At 37.0% G+C, this 21,389-nt stretch overlaps 1 protein-coding gene across 3 annotated transcripts in view; it reads left to right on the forward strand.

Annotated features, from left to right (window-relative positions):
- The window catches only part of ARHGAP32 (Rho GTPase activating protein 32), a 307,294-nt gene that overhangs the window by 78,567 nt on the left and 207,338 nt on the right, over nt 1-21,389 (forward strand). The window contains exon 1 of one of the 3 annotated variants that reach the window (XM_030794519.1): nt 4,557-4,577. The exons of 1 other annotated variant lie outside the window; for it this stretch is intronic. Coding sequence is in view for 1 of the 2 variants with exons in the window: in XM_003253401.4 (XP_003253449.3) it covers nt 7,675-7,790 (116 nt within the window). In the remaining variant the exon portion in view is untranslated. Of the gene's footprint in view, nt 1-4,556; nt 4,578-7,674; nt 7,791-21,389 lie in introns of those variants that run through there. One more of the 3 variants, XM_003253401.4, reaches the window with a different exon arrangement.

A 21,389-nucleotide genomic window follows, 5' to 3' on the forward strand; every position in this document is an offset into this window, starting at 1 on the left:
CTCTGAAATCTAGGTAGAGGTTCCCAAACCTCAGTTCTTAACTTTTGTGCACCTGCAGGCTCAACACCTTGTGGAAACTGGCAAGGATTGGGGCTTGCACCCTCTGAAGCCATGGCCCAAGCTGTATCTTGGCTCCTTTTAGCCACAGCTGGAGCAGCTGGGGGCACAGGGCACCAAGTCCCTAGGCTGCACACAGCAGGGGGCCCTGGGCCTGGCCCAGGAAACTATTTTTCTTCCTAGGCCTCTGGGCCTGTGATAGGAAGGACTGCCACAAAGATCTCTGACATGTCCTGGAGACATTTTCCCCATTGTCTTGGTGATTAACATTAGGCTCCTCATTACTTATGCAAATTTCTGCAGCTGGCTTGACTGTCTCCTCGGAAAATGGGTTTTTCTTTTCTATTGCATAGTCAGGCTGCAAATTTTCTGAACTTTTATTCTCTGTTTCCCTTATACAACTGAATGCTTTTAACAGCAACCCAGTCACATCTTGAACGCTTTGCTACTTAGAAATGTCTTCTGCCAGATACCCTAAATCATCTCCCTCAAGTTCAAAGTTCCACAAATCTCTAGGGCAGGGGCAAAATGCCACCAGTCTCTTTGCTAAAACATAGCAAGGGTCACCTTTACTCTAGTTCCCAACAAGTTCCTCATCTCCATCTGAGACCACCTCAGCCTGGATTTCATTGTCCGTGTCATTATCAGCATTTTGGTCAAAGCCATTCAACAAGTCTCTAGGAAGTTCCAAACTTTCCACATTTTTCTTTCTTCTTCTGAGTCCTCCAAACTGTTTCAGCCTCTGCCTGTTAACCAGTTCCAAAGTTGCTTCCACATTTTCAGGTATCTTTGCAACAGTGCCCCACACTACTGGTACAAATTTACTGTATTAGTCTGTTTTCACACTGCTGATAAAGACATACATGAAACTGGGTAATCTATAAAGGAAGGAGTTTTAATTGACTCACAGTTCCACGTGCATGGGGAGGCCTCACAATCATGGCAGAAGATGAAGGAAGACCAGAGGGACATCTTACATGGCAGCCAGCAAAGAGAGAATAAGAGCCAAGCGACAGGGGTGCCCCTTATAAAACCATCAGATCTCATGAGACTTATTCACCAGCATGAGAACAGTTTAAGAGAAACCACCCCCATGATTCGGTTGTCTCCTACCAGGTCCTTCCCACCACACATGGGAATTATGGGAGCTTCAATTCAAGATGAAATTTGGGTGGGGACACAGCCAAACCTTATCACTTGTCTAAGACCACACTATTTGTAAATGACATAGTTGATATTTTAGTCTAAGCTTGTTTGACTTCAAAATACAGTACCTCCATTTCTATTTTTTCTGGTTTTATAAGAACAGCTTTTTGAAAGTGATTTTTATTCGTATATCCTTGCAATGGCGATGATGTATTTTTTTAAAATTTTTTATTTTATTTTTTATTTTTTTATTTTTTTATTATTATACTTTAGGTTTTAGGGTACATGTGCACAATGTGCAGGTTTGTTACATATGTATCCATGTGCCATGTTGTTTTGCTGCACCCATTAACTCGTCATTTAGCATTAGGTGTATCTCCTAATGCTGACCCTCCCTCCTCCCCCAACCCCACAACAGTCCCCAGAGTGTGATGTTCCCCTTCCTGTGTCCATGAGTTCTCATTGTTCAATTCCCACCTATGAGTGAAAACATGCGGTGTTTGGTTTTTTGTCCTTGTGATAGTTTACTGAGAATGATGTTTTCCAGTTTCATCCATGTCCCTACAAAGGACATGAACTCATTGTTTTTTATGGCTGCATAGTATTCCGTGGTGTATATGTGCCACATTTTCTTAATCCAGTCTATTGTTGTTGGACATTTTGGGTATATACCCAAAGGACTATAAATCATGCTGCTATAAAGACACATGCACACATATGTTTATTGCGGCACTATTCACAATGGCGATGATGTATTTTTAAGATACCCATTTTAACTTTTTTTATAGAAATATCATTTAGCTTTTATGAACAGTTGAAAGTTAGATCTCCCTTTGAATACATGTGTTCAATGAAGCAAAATCTGCTCTAACATGAAATTGTCAATTTTCTATTCAAGTAGGCCTTTTCTGTTATGTTTAAAGTTACCTGTAGAGAATCATATTAAATTAATTGGATTCTTTATTTTTGACATTTTAATGAAATTAAAGTTGCCATAGTATGCATAAGAATTGTTTCCCCTTTAGATACCATTGTGAATTAAAGCAAATGTCAATGTATAATGATCCAGAATACATCAGTGTTCCATAATAAAGAAGGAAAGAGTTGTTTTTTCAAAGTTAGTTATTTCAGTAGAGGAAACACCTACAAAAATGATTGTTATAAAAGACTCTAAATTTTGAATGAATGCATAGATAGTATAAAAATGAATAATGATGAATGACATTTTTACATTATATATTTTGTGCTTCATACATTTGGAGGAAAATCTTCAGTCACTGGAAATATTTTAGAAGGATTCTTGCTTAATTTTTCTTTCTGATACAATTATATGATACATACATATATATTACACAGAGTACACATTATTCACATTTAGAATACAAAATTTTCTGAGAAATTTTATATTTATATTTATATTCATATTCACGAAGCAGTCTGTGGACAAAGCTTGGTGCCCAATTAAGGAGACATTTATTGACCCCTTGGCTATGTGCCATGCACTGTATTGAACAGTTTTGAAAAAAAAATTATAATTTTATGATGGGAGAACAGGAACAACGAAATGAGAGCATCAAGATCTTGGTTCTACTGCTTTGCTGTTGTTTTGCTGTGTGATATCCTCTCCATACCCCTCCCCTGATAGTGAACCCAAATGTATACTGCATTCAGCCATGTAGATACGGGTATTGGATATAGAATTAGATGTAGGTCAGCATTTCAGCAGTATCATGGCCCATCCCCCAAAAAAGAGAAAATAAAAAACTATGAGATCAGAGACGTCTAGGCTAATGAGTGGAATGTGGACCAAAATGCAAACCATATAGTCTTCCCACAGAAGTGGTCAGGTTTGGATTTTTGAAAAGTATTTTTATTTTTTTTGAGATGGAGTCTCGCTCTGTTACCCAGGCTCAAGTGCAGTGGCGCCATCTTGGCTCATTGCAACCTCTGCCTCCCAGGCTGAAGCTATTCTCCTGCCTCAGCCTCCCAAGTAGCTGGGATTACATGCATGCACCACCAAGCCAGGTTAATGTTTATATTTTTAGTAGAGATGGGTTTTCACTGTGTTGGGCAGGCTGGTCTCGAACTCCAGACCTCAGGTGATCTCCCTGCCTTGGCCTCTCAAGTGCTGGGATTACAGGCATCAGCTACTGATCCTGGCTTGAAAAGTATTTTTAATGCAAGCTTATGAACTGGATAATCCTGGAGAAATTATTATGCTAAGTCTCAGTTTCTTCACCTGTAATATGATGGCTCCTGCCTCATGAGGTGGTTGGGAGAATTATGTAATTCGTTATGTTTGGGCCTTAATCCAATGCTTGGCACGTAGAATCAGTGCTCGGTATATGCAGTCATCACTTGGTGTCCATGGGGAAATCGTTTCCAGGACACCCTGTGGATACCAACATCTGTAGATACTCAAGTCACTTATATAAAATGTTGTAGTATTTACATATTACCTATGCACATCTTCTCATACTTTAAATCATCTCTAGATCACTTATAATAACTAACAATGTAAATGTTATATAAATAGTTGCCATACGGTATTGTTTAGGGAATAATGACAAGAAAAAGCCCGTACATGTTCAATACAGATACAACCATCCCTCTTTTTTGCCTGAATATTTTTGATTGAACCAAGAGGTTGAATTCATGGATGCTGAACCCATGCATAGGGAACCTGTGGAACAACTCTGTTGCCGTGATTATTACTACTTACCACTGCTACTGGGAAAGTCAGCACTTTTAACAGTGTTTCTCTTCGAAAGAATTCATTCTGACTTGCAGTGTTTAAATTGTTGCTGTAAGAATGCTTCTGTCTTTGCTGCTGTGGGATTAGGTATTTCCCTTCCCCTTGGGTTCCCTACCTCTTGGAGGTAGAAGATGAGAACCAGCTAGTTTGAAACTACTGCTGGTGACTCCTGTGGTTTAAGTCAAAGACTTCAGCTCTATAAAAGCTTGTTGGGAAAGTGAAGGCTGATCAGGGTTTAAACAAACCAGGAAGAAAAGGAGTTAAAACCACCTTGTGGTCTTCAGCAGTATCTAGTCACTCTCACACACGGGTAGCCAGAGTGATGGACTCGGCTGTGTTCCATCCTTGCCCCCGCTGTTAACCATCGCCTGTTGATTCCGCTGGATTTTCATTTACTACTGGAGAAGGGAACAGAAAACAGAAACACATGTTGATTTTGAATTTAAATACTTTTTTTTGAGACGGAGGTTTGCTCTTGTCATCCAGGCTGGAGTGCAATGGCATGATCTCAGCTCACAGCAACCTCCAGCCGAGGCGGGCGGATCACTTGAGGTCAGGAGTTTGTGACCACCCTGGCCAACATGGTGAAACCTCTTCTCTACTAAAAATAAAAAATTAGGTGAGTGTGGTGGCGGGTGCCTGTAATCCCAGCTGCTTGGGAAGCTGAGGCAGGAAAAACATTTTTAAAAAACTTCTGATGACAGAGTCAAAACAGAAAAAGCCTTGGAAGATGTGCACATTAAACTGTCTTTCAGTGTTCTTTGTAAAAATACCACTCACAGTTCACATTTTCACTTTTGAAAGGCTTGAAGTGAGGGAAATCAACCATGATAATGAAAGAACAAAAGAATGATTAAAAGAAAAGGTGAGTAGGACTCATGAAAACACTTTGAGGCCAGGCACAGTAGCTCATACCTGTAATCCCAGCACTTTGGGAGGCGGAGGCAGGCAGATCACTTGAGGTCGGGAGTTCGAGACCAGCCTGGCCAACATGGTGAAACCCCATCTCTACTAAAAATACAACAACAACAACAAAAATTAGCGGGTGTCATGGCACACCCTTGCAATCCCAGCTACTTGGGAGGCTGAGGCGGGAGGATTGCCTGAACTGGGAGGTGGAGGTTGCAGGGAGCCGAGATCGTGCCACTGCACTCCAGCCTAGGTGACAGAACAAGACCCTGTTTCAACAAACAAAACAAAACAACCCCCCCCAAAAGAAAAAAACAACACTTTGAAGGAGTTAGAATTGTTTAGAAGAAAAAGAACTAGATTCTTAATGAAATAATATTTAAAAATCCAATTCTTTACTGAAGGTCATGAAAGATTCTATTTAAAAGTAGTTAATATTTTGGTAAGGATTATATGTGCATGACGTAGTGAAAAACTTTCTTTCTTTCTTTCTTCTTTTTTTATTTGAGACGGAATTTCACTCTCGTTGCCCAGGCTGGAGTGCAATGGTGTGATCTCGGCTCACTGCAACAGTCTCCACCTCCCAGGTTCAAGCGTGTCTTTCTTTTATTTCTTTTATTCTTCTTCTCCAGCTATCTGTTTTCCTCCTTGGAGACAACTACTGGTACTAGTACTGGTCCTCTTCTTCCATAGATAATCTGCGTTTGTTTCTCCTAACTCCTCATTGAAAACACACATGGCAGCATAGCATACTGCACATACTGCCCTATACTTTTACCCCTTTCTTCTTTGCCTTAACAGTATTCCTTAGGCTTTGTTCCATATTGTGACCGGTAGGGCTGCCTTGTTTTCTCATATACTCACTGTGTAGCATTCCATTCTATGGGTATTCTGTAATTTGTCTAGTTTTCTGTTCCTCAGGAAGTTAGGTTGTTTTTGCTATCCTATTTTGCTACTATAATGTCTACCAGAATGAATGTTCCTGTTTGCCTCTTACTTCTACTTGTGAAAGTAAGATAATTTCCTGAAAGAGAAGTTGCTGGGCCAAAAAGATGTGCATTTTGAATTTTGGTAGATTTTGCTAAATTGCCCTGAACACAGGTTATACCAGTTTAAACTCCCACCGACGGGCATGTTTCTTTTCCCATGTCCTCTTTCAGTTTGTTAAAACCTTTTAAAAGCTTTGCGTATGTGATAGATTTTTTAAAAGCCATCTTATTATGTATTGTTTTACATTTCTGTTATAAATGAAGTTAAATACTTTTAACATCTTTTAAGTTTCTTTTATATTTATCTCTGAATATTATATTTTTGCTCTTTGCCTATTTATCTTTTGAGTTCTTGGGTCTTATAAATTTTTAAGAACTTTTTATATGTTAAATATATTAACCCTTTGTGATATGTTTCAAATATTTTTTTCTCAACTTGTTTGCATTTTGACTTTGCTTATAATGTTGTTCTGTTGTTTTTGGTTTAAAAAAATTTTTTGAAAAGTTTTTAAAATTTATATATTATATATATATATATATTTTGAGACAGGGTCTTGTGGTGTTGCCCAGGCTGGAGTGCAGTGGCATGATTATGGCTCACAACAGCCTTGAACTCTCAGTCTCAGGCGATCCTCCCACCTCAGCCTCTTGAGTAGCAGGGACTACAGGGTGCAGCACCACACTTGGCTGTTTCCCACCCCCCCGCATAAAGATGAGGTCTCGCTACGTTGCCCAGGCTGGTCTTGAACTCTTGAGCTCAAGCGATGCATCCACCTCATCCTCTCAAAGTGTTGGGATTACAGGCGTGAGCCACTGTGCTTGGCTCTTTATTTTCAAATATGAAAATTCAAGAAGACATCAGTAGATGTCTTCTAAATTTTTGATTAAATCAGATACAATGGAAGGTCAGAGCTTTGCAGTTTGTTGCTGCTTGGTAAAAGACAAATAGCCATGAATATCCAGCAGGTCAGTAGTTTCTGTCAACATGGCTCTTTTCTAAGTAACAGTTGTGTTGTTGACAGTCGTAGATGCTATACCTTTCACTCATTTCCCAGCAAGTCATTTTATTGCCACCATGACTGTTTGCAGTTTAAATGTGTAAAAAACTTTGCATGCTTTTATTTGATGTGATTGTCAGCATCTTTGAACTTGTGACACTTAAACTTTTTCTTTCAAGGACTGTGGACAAGCCCAGCTTTTATGTTTCCCTCTGGATACTTGAGCAGAGATGCATATGGCAGTCCTTACTGAGAGGAAGGAAAGATGGGTGTAATATTGGAAGGCATGAACCTAGGCAGGTCCCTAGAGCATACTTATCTTCTCCACTTATTGTGAGCCTCCTTTACTGTGAGATCTATAACTGTGCTTCTCACGTGCTTGGCCAGTGGGTGGTGTTACTCTTTCTAGTTTTCTGTTTACCTTTCTGGAGTCTGAGATCAAAAAAGGATACAAATAAAGTCGGCATTTTGAAAATACTTACTTTTAACTTATAAAGTGGAAACGTTGAGAAGACTCATTATTACAGAATAATTAGTAAAAAAATCACCTTCATTTGGATTCTGCTTTTGGTTATGTAGGTCATGCAGCCTAAGGCAGTGGGAGGGTCTAGGTGTCACCAGTATGGCAGTCAGACGCTGTGACTGTGCTGCCTGTGATTTCCTGTCTGTACCCTGACTGTAATTAAACCAGCACCAGTACCTGTCACTGGGTCACCAGCCACACATCTGAGTATACATAAGTAGAGCTGAACAACCTGAATATTGGTGCTTTTTATTCCATGCCTGGAGGTTTAGTTTTTTTTTGTTTTTTAAATACAAGATGGAGACTGAAAGTGAGAGTAGCACTTTAGGGGATGACAGTGTCTTCTGGTTGGAGTCTGAAGTTATAATCCAGGTGACTGACTGTGAAGAGGAAGAAGGGGAAGAGAAGTTCAGGTGATTATGGAATTCACAGTTCCTTTGTCCTGTCCACTCCCTACCCCCACCTGTACCCCTTTTTATTCTCTGCATTTCAGTCTCTTTTCCAATAAGACGTTCTGTTTTCTGGGGGAAGGTTTGGAGCTGAAGGGAGCAGGTTTTGAGTTGTATATAGCACTCCTCATTCCACAACTTGCCCTGAACTTGTAAAATGCATTTTAAAGGACTTGTCGGAACACCAGGAGGAGAAGGTGTTAGACAGGTTTTGTAGTAGCCTTTCAGGAATTTCAAGTAGAGACTCATAATGAACTACTACCCCTTCCTGTATCTGATTTGTATCAAATGGATTTGATCTGAATTTGTATCTAATAGATTTTTCTTCCTCTTTTTCTTGGAATGTGGTGTGTGTGTGTGTGTGTGTGTGTGTGCATGCGTGTGTGCCTGCCTGCCTGCTTTGTTGGCCTTATGCATGGGTGTGAAAAATTCAGATTAAGTACAGATTGGTTATTTTGTGGCTTTGATCCTTATCCTTGTCTCTGATCTTGTATCTCACACCCCCTTCCCCCAAATCTCTCTTGGTTTTTGAATCTCTGGTAGTATTAATAACCTCATAATTGAAGTTTTTAGAGGATGCCTCCTGATGAAGCAGCTCTCAGTTTAGTGTCTGTGGTGAAGAAAGATGTCTTAACCAGCGTGTGAAAACAGAGCCAATGTTTGATTCATTCTGCTGTACTGTTGCAAATTTTAGGGGGCTTTATTCTGGCTTTTCTTTTTCATTCAGAGTTAGCAATTTAATACTTTTAGAGCATCCCAAACATCTCTTGATGAAGTTTGAAGTTTGTGCTGCATATTATCACTGCCACTCACGTGCAATTAAACATCTTTTATAAGTTTACCTATGAGAATGCGGACAGGTGAATATACTGTTTTCATCAGATACTGTCTTTGTGTTTAATGCTGAAAAAGAGTTTCTGCTTTTCTCCAGTCAAAGGATTTCTTTATCCACAAATTTTATTTTTTTAAGTCTAGGCTAAGTGATGGAAAGGATTGAATATTGGGAACTCTTGGTAACCGTCACTAAAGTTTTTACTCAGGGATTCAAATAAATGAGAAGTATATTTAAAATTTTAAAAGAATTTTCAGAGTTTAAAAATGAATTATTAGCATATGAGCTGAACTTTTGTCTCATTTTCCCATAATTTTCTTTAGCCTTTCAAATTTGAGTAAGTCCCTTCCCTTCCAAGGTATGCTAATTGTTAGTCACATCTTCTGCTTTTTAATATGGTTTGTGCCTTGCTAACAATGAGTAGGAATAAAGTATTTGTTTTGTTTGTAATAAAACTTTTTAACCTGTTATTCAAATTATGGAAGTTATTTGGGTATTTGTGAAAGGAAGAAACAACTTGGAACTTATTTCATGGTTGTTTTTATAACAGATTTGGTACTGTAATCCTAGATTTACTTGTTAGGCAGTGGGCGTCTCTCTGGGATTTTCTTTTGACAGTTAAAAGCAAATTTGTGTAAGGTTGAGCTCTTCTTTTCCTTGGGAGTATGTGACAGCATTTTCATTCTGAGAAACAGAGCTAGTGATGTGTTGTTTAAGGAAACTATGATACCATAGGGCATTCGTCTTCTCTTTATAGTTATATTTCCTATCTGAATAGCACCATGGCTCTCCTAAATCAATTATATCTTTGCTATTTGATCTGATTTTATTTACAAATGTAACAAAGAGGTCTGGGCAAGGCCCAATTGCATGTAGTGTCTCTCACACATTCAGCAGTGAGGCATGAGGAAATGTGGCAGCAGAGTGGTTTCACAACCTTGTGGTGGTGTTCCTGCCGACATGCCTTGCAGGAAAATGGATGCGTGGATGTGGAAGGGGAAGGGTCGGATAGGAGTTGCAGCTGTAACCTTGGGAGGACCAAATAGTATGGTATGACAGTTTTTGTAAAATCAATGTAATAATTTTAAAAATGTCTTCATGTGTTTTTGTAAAAATCTCTGCTAATACATGTGACGTCAAGCTGTCATATTGATTACATTTCCATTCACATACACACACACAGCTAATGAGATGAGGGCAAAAGATTGTGCACTTTTCTTTTTCCCTGAATAGCTTCTCAACTACATTTTAAATGCACTCTTAAAAGCCTGCTCCTCTGTAACCTGAGGCACCATGGCTAAGAGAGTAAAGTCATACCGCACCTAGAATGTAGGCTTCTGGTGATTCCAGGTGCCATCTGCTTTGGGAGGAAGTACTCTCAGAGACAAGTTAATGTTTGTCCAGTAGCTTTTGAAATAGCATTTATTTTTGGACTCGGTTGGAGGAAAGGATCCTTTTTATTAACATTCTTGCACCATGGGAAGTTGCCAGTCTCCTTCATGGTGGTAGTTTAAACTTGTCTGCCATTGACTCACAGATCTCATTTTCTGATTTCTTATTTGTAGTGTGAAGCTAGTAATCGGTATTATTACCTACCTTGTCATTGTGGTAAAATAGTTATTAGACTAGAGTATTTAGTCCTTAGAATAAAATAGTTCCTAGAGATCATTAGAAAAATCCATCCCTGGATAAGAAGGAGGAATATAAGACAGAAAAGGTAAAACATAAAAGTTTTAATTCTATCAAGAAAGAAAAACTTTACTTAGAAATTGTTATATGTAATGTACTAGGCCATATGTATGCTTTATACAGTGTATCAGTTAACTGCTTATCACTCCTATAAAGCAGGTATCATTTTTCCTATTTCCTCAGTGAGGAATTTATGGCTCAGAGAGTCACACAGCCCACATTTGTCATGATAGAGCAAAATTTTGCAAGTGGTAGAGCAAAAATTTGAACCCAGATGTAACTGACTTTGAAAGTGAAGACTTTAATGAAAGATTTTTGGGGCCATCTGCTGCTAAATGCTATTTTCTGCTAATTGATAACTTATAAGAGGCTACAGCTGATATCTCAAGTTTTGAAATTCCTTTTTTTGAGGAGGTTATGAGCACCAATGATGTTTGTTGAGATTTGTTTGTTTTTGAGATGGAGTCTCATTCTGTCACCCAGGCTGTCACATAATCTTATGTGACCATCATAAAAATGAAGTAGTGAACACAATAATGTGACTTTTAAAAAATGTGACCTCTAGGACACCTAGGAATCATGAAAGGTTCTAGTTCTTTGGCATTTGAAGGTAGAAATGTTTATCATATGATTTTGTTTAGACTTCCCTAATATCATGTTATGGGCTGATAGCCTGGCAAATATGACATATAATTTGAAGCAACTACAGAGATGATATAGTGCATAATTGAACCATATTTTTGATCAGGATCTGTAGATGCCCAGATCGCTGATCTTCACGTATATCTCCATTATTAAGGCAATTCATTTTAAGTGATGAGAAAGTTCTGACTCTAGTTAAACTGGATGATTTGGTGAACATATTTTAATTTGGGGGGACAATGCCTTTATTCATTTACAGCATTATAGAACTAATGATACTTCATGCGCTTGACTGATTGGTTGGTTGTATTATTCATCCTCTACCTCAGGGGTTCCCAACCCCTGGTTCGTGGACCAGTTACCTTATTTGGGAGGATGCCACAAATTAGAAGCTATTGTGGCAGTCTAAGTAGGTAATAAGGGTCTTGACTGTGGTATTATACATCTTCTAGGCTCAAAACAGCTTTGAACTCCCAGGCCCAGGCAATCAGATCAGATGTAGATGATTTCTTTTAATGGCTCATTTCCCCTGGAAGCTCATAAAACAATTTCAAGATTTTCTGTTTTTATTACTATGCCTGTTCTTTTATGTTCTGCAGAAATTCTTGATTTCAGGCTTCCCAGCCAGTTTTAATGATCCTGGAAGTATAGAGAGGTAGTATTAACAATTAACTGAGGCTGGGCATGGTGGCTCACACCTGTGATTCCAGCACTTTGGGAGGCTGAGACAGGCAGATCACCTGAGATCAGGAGTTTGAGACCAGCCTGGCCAACGTGGCGAAACCTTGTCTCTACTAAAAATACAAAAATTAGCCAGGCGTGGTGGTGGGTACCTGTAATCCCAGCTATTTGGGAGGCTGAGGCAGGAGAATTGCTTGAACCTGGGAGGTAGATGTTGCAGTGAGCCGAGATCATGCCACTGCATTCCAGCCTGGGTGACAGAATGAGACTCCATCTCAAAAACAAACAAACAAACAAACCTCAACAAACAAAAAAACTACACAAAAAAACCAAAACAAAAAAAACCAATTAACGGTATGTCCATAAATACCAGTATCACACTCAGGCCCATTTTATACTGTGTGGCTTTTCAAAGGCACCACATCTTTAATAACCTATTACTTATGATGTCAAAAAAGATGTATATTTTGCCCAAAAAGATACAACTTATATTGCTTTGTAACTTTGAAGAAACATCTGGGATTTAGTTTAGCCCCTAAAATATTATTTTAAAAAATTATTTTTAATTGTAGGGAGTTCATAGTGGGTGTATATTTTTATGGGGTACATGAGATGTTTTGATATAGGCACACAATGTGTAATAATCATATCATGGAATATGGGGTAACCATCCCCTCAAGCATTTACCCTTTGTTTTATAAACAATCCAATTATACTCTTTTAATTATTTTTCAGTGTACAATTAAATTACTATTGACTATAGTCACCCTATTGTGCTATCAAATACTAGCCCTTATTTATTTATTCTAACTACTTTTTGGACCCATTAACTATCCCCACCACCCCCCCACTATGCCCCCACCACCCTTCCCAGCCTCTGGTAACCATCCTTCTACTCTCTGCGTCCATGAGTTCGATTGTTTGGATTTTTAGATCACACAAATAAGTGAGAACATGTGATGTTTGTCTTTCTGTGCCTGGCTTATTTCACTTAACATAATGACCTCTAGCTCCAACCCTGTTGTTGCAAATGACTAAATCTCTTTATTTTTTATGACTGAATAGTACTCCATTGGGTATAAGTACCACATTTTCTTTATCCATTCATTTGTTGATGGACACTTAGGTTGCTTTCAGATCTTGGCTATTGTGAACAGTGCTGCAACAAATATGGGAGTACAGATACCTCTTCAGTAGACTGATTTCCTTTCCTTTGGGTATATGTCCAGCAGTGGGATGGCTAGATCATATGGTAGCTCTATTTTTAGTTTTTTTGAGGAACCTCCAAACTTTTCTTCATAGTAGTTGCCTAATTTACATTCCTGCCAACAATGTGTGAGGGTTCCCATTTCTCCACATTGTTGCCGGCATTTGTTACTGCCTTTCTTTTGGATATAAGCCATTTTAACTGGGGTGAGATGATCTCTCATTGTAGTTTTGATTCGCATTTCTCTGATGATCAATGATGTTGAGCACTTTTTCCTACGCTTGTTTGCCATTTGTTGCCGTCTTTTGAGAAATGCCTGTTCAAATCTTTTGCCCATTTTTAAATCTGATTATTACATTTTTTCCTATAGTGTTGTTTGGACTCCTTATATATTCTAGTTATTAATCCGTTCTCCCTTGGGTAGTTTGCAAATATTTTCTCCCTTGCTGTGGGTTGTCTCTTCACTTTGTTGATTGTTTTCTTTGCTGTGTAGAAGCTTCTAAAATATTCTTTTAACAGTAAGTATAACATTCACCCAACATGCTCTCATCAGTGAATTTAATAGTAATCAGCAAAGTCCGATATGAACATCCCTTAATCTTAGAACATTTTAGGCAGTAATGGAGTCTAGCCATTAGGCTGTCTTCATAATCTGCGAAATGAATCTGTCTTAACCATGAGGCATGCCAGTACAAGACTTTCTTGGTATTTTAGTAATTAAGCCCTTTGGGATGGAGTCCAAGGTGGGCCTTTCTTGTATCTATCTGTATGAGTATTTTGATGTTCAAGAAAGACCCTAGAGTATAGAAACTATATAGACCTGTGTAAAAGTTCCTGGTTATTAGGTTGTTTAATTGAAGTTAAAAAATTTAAACCCAAACCTAATTTTTCTAACTCTTGCATTTCACTTCAGCACTAAACTCTCTTAGTCAATGGGACTTTCAAAAATAAATTGAAATCCCTGAAACATTTAAAGCTCTATTTATAAATTAGTCAATTTTCTTTTTTTTTAAATTAAATATGTCAAGTGACTAGCTTAGCAAGATGATAATCAGAGCAAGCAAAACCTTCCCAGATACTTAATTTTGGAAGTTTTGCTATACTTTTCTTTACATTTTCTTTACATTAATGATTAGTTTCTGTTTCCATGTTCTCATAATCATACATGTATTTTCTCTATCTGAAAATAAAATAATTTCTTTTACCCAGGTTTTCTCTCTCTGTCTCTGGTTCTCTCTCTCTCTCTCTTTCTGTGTACGTATGTTTGTGTTTTAAATCATGGTTCTCTCTTCTGCTGTACTTCTCTTCCTCATAAAATAAGATCTTTAGGAAACTTTAACTTCCTCCTTCTCTCAGTCTCATACTTCTAGATGAGACTTTTGAAACTCTTTTATTCACCCATTCTGCCTCCGTCAGTTTAATGTTTTTTGTTTTTCATTCAGATTTAATTATTTGTGTCGTTGTTTAGTGTTTATGTTGCTTCTCTGTATCACTTTCTATCTTAATGTGTCAGTTTTGGATCATTTGTATTTGCTTGATATCTTCTTAAGTATTTTTGTTCAGTTAAGTTCTCTGGGTGATATGCTCTGATTTCTTGTATAAGCTCAAATGCCCATCTGTTTTTTTCTTTTCCTTTGTAGGTAGCATGTTCTTTTTGCCTGGATACTTATTAAGAGTTTCTTTTTTATTGTTAGTTATATATATTTTGTTACCAGTTCTTGAGTTTGGAGCTTAGTGACTTTCAGTCTGCAGAGTCGAACCTTTGTGTTAGGGAAGAAATTTTGTTGTTTCCTATTATTGCCTTTGCCTCTATTAAGTCCCCTGAATCTTTTCTTTTATGATATATTTCTTTTTACATTTTACTTTGTGAAGTTTTTTTGTACTTGTTCTCTTAGCTCACTAATTTCATCTTCTTTTTTTAATTGTTCAAATTCAATTTGAGTAGGTAAATTATTTTTAAGGGTTCTTCACATATAGATATATACGCACAAGGTATTTTTATAGTAAATTTAGGTCATTTTCTTTCTTCTTGCGCTTTGGAGCTTTATTCATTCAGTGTACATGTTCTGTTTTATTCTGACTGTTCAGAACCTAGCTTTTAACTGCTAAGCAAAATATCTGCGCTTCTTTGCCCTTTCCCCTGCTGTGTTTTCTTCAGTAGCCCCATGATGTATATGGCTCTGCCTTGCTTCTCTTAGGTGCACACACCCACATTAGGAGCCCTAGTCCTTCTGGTCAGTTGTTAAATTACTTTATGGGATAATTTTCCAGTTTTTGTTAGTACCCTGGGGGCAAGCATCTCTCTCGTTGTGGAGAGGGGTGGAGTATAGCCCTTGAACTTCTGTTTTTCTCTTTAGGTCAGTATGATTCCACTTGCTTTTAAGTTTTTCAGTCTTTTAGACTTTCAGAAGTGTATCAAAGTCTGATCTCTGGCCTTCTGGTGCCATCCATATCATTCTGTTAAGGATTTATTTTTTCCTGTTTAACTTAATGATTTTTGAGACACTTGGAGAAGGAGAGATTTGCTTCCTCACATATATGCAGTCTAGGATTGGAAGTCCACTGGGAAGTTTTTTTCATAGGTTTTGAGAGGAAACTTCTCTGCAGGGAACATTCACTGAGGCAGAATCATGGTGCCTTTCACGCAATTTGGTGGGTCTTAGGAGTGTGAATGGCTGCTTCAGTGTCCTCTTCAGCTGGCAGGTGGGGTCTTCCAGGAAAAAATAGTTTACCACATCAGGAATGATGAAGATATGGTCAAGCATTCCACTTTTCCTTTCTGCAAAACAGGGCTTAAAATAGTGTATCAAACAATAACTAGTTAGAAGATAAAATGGAAGAAAAAGTGCCACTTTCAAGAGCAACAAAGATGGGATACCAGAAATAAACTTAACAACAAACTCTAAAACCTGCATGATAAAAATGTAAACCATCATTGAAGAACATAAAAGAAGTTTGGAACAATTGAAGAATATGCCTTCTTCATAACTGGAAATAGCACCATAAAGATGTTAGTTTAAGTTAATTTATAAATTTAATGTGATGATAAGAATCCTTTTTAAAAAACTAAATAAATTGATCTTGGCTAAATAATTTAACCAAGAAACTTTGTAGGAAAAACAAAAAGAACAAGGGTAGTGGATATAGAGGACTTTTGCAACTAGATGTTGTATTGTGAAGTCTTAGTCTCAGTAATTAAAACCCATTGGTTGTGGGACATGAAGAGAATGTATTATGGGGTAGAATGGGAATCCTAGAAATATACCCACATTCATAGGAACATTTAGATATGGTAAAGATGGCTTCTCAAAAGCCAATGGAGACAATATGTACTATTCAGTAAACAGTTTTGGAGAAACTGAATATTCAACTGTGGAAGTAAAGAAAATAGGAATCCTACCTCATGGATGAATTACAAATGATCAAAGATTTAAATGTACTAAATGAAAACATAAAAAATATTTTAAGGCCGGGTGCAGTGACTCATGCCTGTAATCCCAGCATTTTGGGAGGCTAAAGTGACAGGATCCCTTGAGGCCAGGAGTTTGAAACCAGCCTGGTCAAGATAGCAAGACCCTGTCACTACAAAAGAAAAATAAAAAACAGCCTGGCATGGTGGTGTAGTCCCAGGTATTCAGGAGACTAAAGTGGGCGGATCTCTTGAGCCCAGGAGTTTGAGGCTGTAGTAAGCTGTGATTACACCACTGCACTCCAGCCCTGGTGATACAGCGAGACCCTGTCTCCAAAAAAAAAAAAAAAAAAATTTAATAGCAAACATAGAGAATTAACATAATTTGTTTTCTATAATAGGCATTTTGAACTATGATTTAAAGCAGTAAAAGAAAAAGCCATGAAGGAAAGGGTTGAGAAATGAGGCTATGTAAAACATCTACGTTACAAAAAAACCTACATTACATAAAACATCCACATTACATATATAAAACATCTACATTACAAAAAACAAAATAAGCAAGGGCAAATTACGACCTGGGAAAAATACCTGGAACTCATATTACAGATGAAGGATTAATCTCCTTAATATACAAAGAACTAAAAATGGTTAAGAAAAAGTCCAACAACCCAATAGAAAAATGGGCTAATATATAAAAATAATTTTTTTACTGTTGAAAATTTGTTTTTCAGATATACTTGTACATATATAGAATGACATAGAAATGTACAAACTTACTGTAGCATTGTTTGTAATAGCAGTAGATTGGAAAGAATTTATTCAAGTACTCATCAGTAGGGCATTAGTTAAATAAATTATGGAATAGCTACACAGGGGAACATTATATAGTTGTAAAAACAGCAAAGAAGTTCTATGTATTGATATGGAAAGGCTCCAGGAAAAGTTAGAGGAAAACAAGGTATACAACAATATGTAAACCTACTAAGGAGCAGCATATTTACACATTGCTTTTATACTCTGTGTGGATGTATTTTTTCATACATATGAATATGTATGAATATATGCAGCTATAGTAATAAAGTTTGGAAGACTATATAGGAAATTGATTACCTTGGCAGGTAGAGAATTTAATGGGTTGGAATTGGGCAGATTGGAGACAGGGATGGGAATAATTTTTCTTTATATATTTTTGATTTGTGTATGATTCAGTTGTAATACATATGAAGAATTATAGTATATAAGACATTTTGAGGGGGAAGTGACCAAAACTGCATTCCAACTGGCTTCAGCAAACCTCTGTTGCATAGTCACCACCAATATAACTATCCCATCAGTGTTAGAGGGTTAGTTTCTTTATTTTCTAGGAATTCTGGGAATATTAGATTTATGTAAGTGATTATTAGTCCGTATAGGCTAATCAGAACAGAGTTCCTGTATTTTAAGAGGCTTTACAGTCTAATTTATTAATATCCTTTGAAAGTAGGAAAATTTATTGCACCCTATGATAAGCAGATAATAGCTTTTATCAGTTCCAGGCACACAGAACGCTGGTAGTCTCAGATTTATATCGTCAGCCATGGGTAAAATGAATAGAGAACACCAAACTGAGCACTTAGGACATATCTCAAAGAGCTGTTCTCTCCAGTGGAATTGAGGCATATTTGTACACAGACAGACAAAAATTGACTAACAAACCAAATTCTCTGTTGCAGACAGAGAGTAGATATCAAATGATCTGGCCGTAAAATGGACTTCCAGCCATTGTTGCCACCAGTGGATAGTAACTGGCGACAACTGTTGCAGAACCAGAACCAAATTTGGCAAAGAATAAGAAATAAACAAAAACCAATCAGAAGAATAAAAAGAGAAAGAGATCCTGCTTGGAACTGATTCCAGGGACGAAGAAAGATATTCCTGGCAGTGAACAGTCCCTGAGGTGCTGTTCCTGGGCAATATGCTGTATTTGTCTTGAGAAGGAAATCCGCTTGGACTTCTCTGTGGAACTTCAACATTGTCAAGTGTAATTTTTCATAAGTTATGAGCAAGAATCTCATGCAAATAAAGTGAATATATGACAGATATTTACATAATTTCTTAATGAGGGAAACAGCAAGATGATAAGGCTGGTTCCCATAATCTTTCAATTTGGGGGAAGTAGTTTTCTCTCCTATTTTTCATTTTCATCGAATGCATTCAGGTTTAAGTCTGAAGATGTTTTACAGAAAACTCTGGTAAAAAAATACAGCAGTAGGTTACTTAGGTTTCTATGGTTGGCAGTCCTTAACTACAGCTTTTTTGTTAGATATGAAACTACAATCAAACACCTGAAGGATAAAATTTGTCCATAATTTTAAAAGCATAGAACAAGAGAGTCAAATAAATGGATACTAAATTTCTTATGGAGTTGGTTCATCATTACATGGCCCATAATATATATATAAATATAATTTTTATACCTCTTAAACTGTGTAACATTTGCCAATAAACTTTTACACTTTGAGGTATAACACATGTAATAAAGTCTACAAATCATAAATGTACACCTTGATAAATTTATACAAAATATATACCCAGATAATCACAACCCAATCAAGGTATAGATTATTTCTAGCACACACAAAACCCTTGTTCCTTCTAGTCAGTACTTCTCCCAAAGGTAACTATTACTCTGACTTTGTCACAATAGATTAATTTAGCCTGTTCTTGAACTTAATGCCAATAGAATTATATAGCATGTACTCTAATGTCTGACTTCTGTTGCACAACATTTATGAAGTTCATCTACTTTTTGCAAATTCCTTTTTATGAGTAGTAGTCTATTGTACGAAAAATATTAAAACTAGTATTGTTAATGTATTTTTTGTCTTAATAATTGTATATAGTATATGTAAATACACTTGATTTTTTTACATATTGACCATGTAAACCAGTGATCTTGCTAACTTATTTATTCTAAATTGCTTATAGTGTCTTTTAGATTGTTTATTTACATGTCATGTCTTCAAATAAAGAAAAATGTTTTCTTTTCCAATTTTTACATTTTTTCTTGCTTTTTTCCCCAAGTGAATAAGACCTCAAGTACAGTGTTGAATAGAAAACAACGTTCTTGTCTTGTTCATGATCTCAGTGGGAAATCATTTAGTATTTCAGTGTTAAGTGTGATGCTTAGCTGTATTTGTGTTTTTCACTAATTTTCATTAAAATATTTTAAAGAATTTATGAATAGATATTACATTTTACCTATTGAAATTATACGTGATGGATTACATTTACTGATTTGCGTATGTTGAACCAGCCTTGCATCCCAGGAATGAAGCCGACTTGATCGTGGTGGATAAGCTTTTTGATGTGCTGCTGGATTCGATTTTCCAGTATTTTATTGAGGATTTTTGCATCAATGTTCATCAGAGATATTGGCCTGAAGTTTTCTTTTTTTTGTTGTGTTTCTTTCTGGTTTTGGTATCAGGATGATGCTGGCTTCATAAAATGAGTTAGGGAGGAGTCCCTCCTTTTTAATTGTTTGGAGTAGTTTCAGAAGGAATGGTACCAGCTCCTCTTTGTACCTCTGGTAAAATCTGGCTGTGAATCTGTCTGGTCCTGAGCATTTTTTTTTGGTTGGTAGGCTATTAATTACTGCCTCAATTTCAGAACTTGTTATTGGTCTATTGAGGGATTCAACTTCTTCCCAATTTAGTCTTGGTATGGTGTATGCATCCAGGAATTTATCCATTTCTTCTAGATTTTCTAGTTTATTTGTGTAGAGGTGTTTATAGTATTCTCTGATTGTAGTTTGTATTTCTGTGGGGTCAGTGGTGTCCCTAAACATTTTTTGTTGTGTCTGTTTGATTCTTGTCTCTCTTCTTTATTAGTCTATCTAGTGGTTTTTTTTTTGTTTGTTTGTTTGTTTGTTTTCAAAAAAACAGCCCCTGGATTTGTTGATTTTTTTTTTTTGGAGGGTTTTTCATGTCTCTATCTCCTTCATTTCTTCTCTGATCTTAGTTATTTCTTGTGTTTTGCTAGCTTTTGGATTAGTTTGCTCTTGCCTCTCTAGCTCTTTTAATTGTGATGTTCGAGTGTCCATTTGAGATCTTTCTAGCTTTCTGATGTGGGTGTTTAGTGCTATACGTTTCCCTCTTAACACTGCTTTAGCTGTGTCCCAGAGATTCTGGTATGTTGTCTCTATTTGTTCTCATTTGTTTCAAAGAACTTCCTGATTTCTGCCTTAATTTCTTTATTTACCCAGGAGTCATTCAGGAGCAGGTTGTTCAATTTCTGTGAAATTGTGTGGTTTTGAGTGAGTTTCTTAATCTTGAGTTCTAATGTGATTGCACTGTGGTCTGAGAGATTGTTTGTTGTGATGTTAGTTCTTTTGCATTTGCTGAGGAGTGTTTTACTTCCAATTATGTGTTCGTTTTTAGAGTAAGTGCCATGTGGCACTGAGAAGAATGTATATTCTGTTGATTTGGGGTAGAGAGTTCTGTAGACTTCAGAACCAAAGACAAAACCACATGATTATCTCAATAGATGCAGAAAAGGCCTTTGATAAAATTCAACATCCCTTCATGTTAAAAACTCTCAATAAACTAGATATTGATGGAACATATTTCAAAACAATAAGAGCTATTTATAACAAACCCACAGCCAATATCATATTGAATGGACAAAAGATGGAAACATTCTCTTTGAAAACCAGTACAAGACAAGGGTGCCCTCTCTCACCACTCCTATTCAACATAGTAGTGGAAGTTCTGGCCAGGGAAGTCAGGCAAGAGAAAGAAATAAAGGTTATTCAGATAGGAAGAGAGGAAGCCAAGTTGTCTCTGTTTGCAGATGACATGATTTTATATTTAGAAAACCCAGTCATCTAAGCCCAAAAACTCCTTGAAATGATAAGCAGCTTCAGCAGTCTCAGGATACAAAATCAGTGTGTAAAAATCCCAAGCATTCCTTTATATCAACAATAGGCAAGCAGAGAGCCAAATCATGAATGAACTCCCATTCACAATTGCTACAAAAAGAATAAAATACCTAGGAATACAGTTAACAAGGGATGTGAAGGGCCTCTTGAAGGAGAACTACAAACCACTGCTCAAGGAAATA

The sequence above is a fragment of the Nomascus leucogenys genome, chromosome 15 (assembly GCF_006542625.1).
Source record: "Nomascus leucogenys isolate Asia chromosome 15, Asia_NLE_v1, whole genome shotgun sequence".
NCBI lineage: Eukaryota > Metazoa > Chordata > Mammalia > Primates > Hylobatidae > Nomascus > Nomascus leucogenys.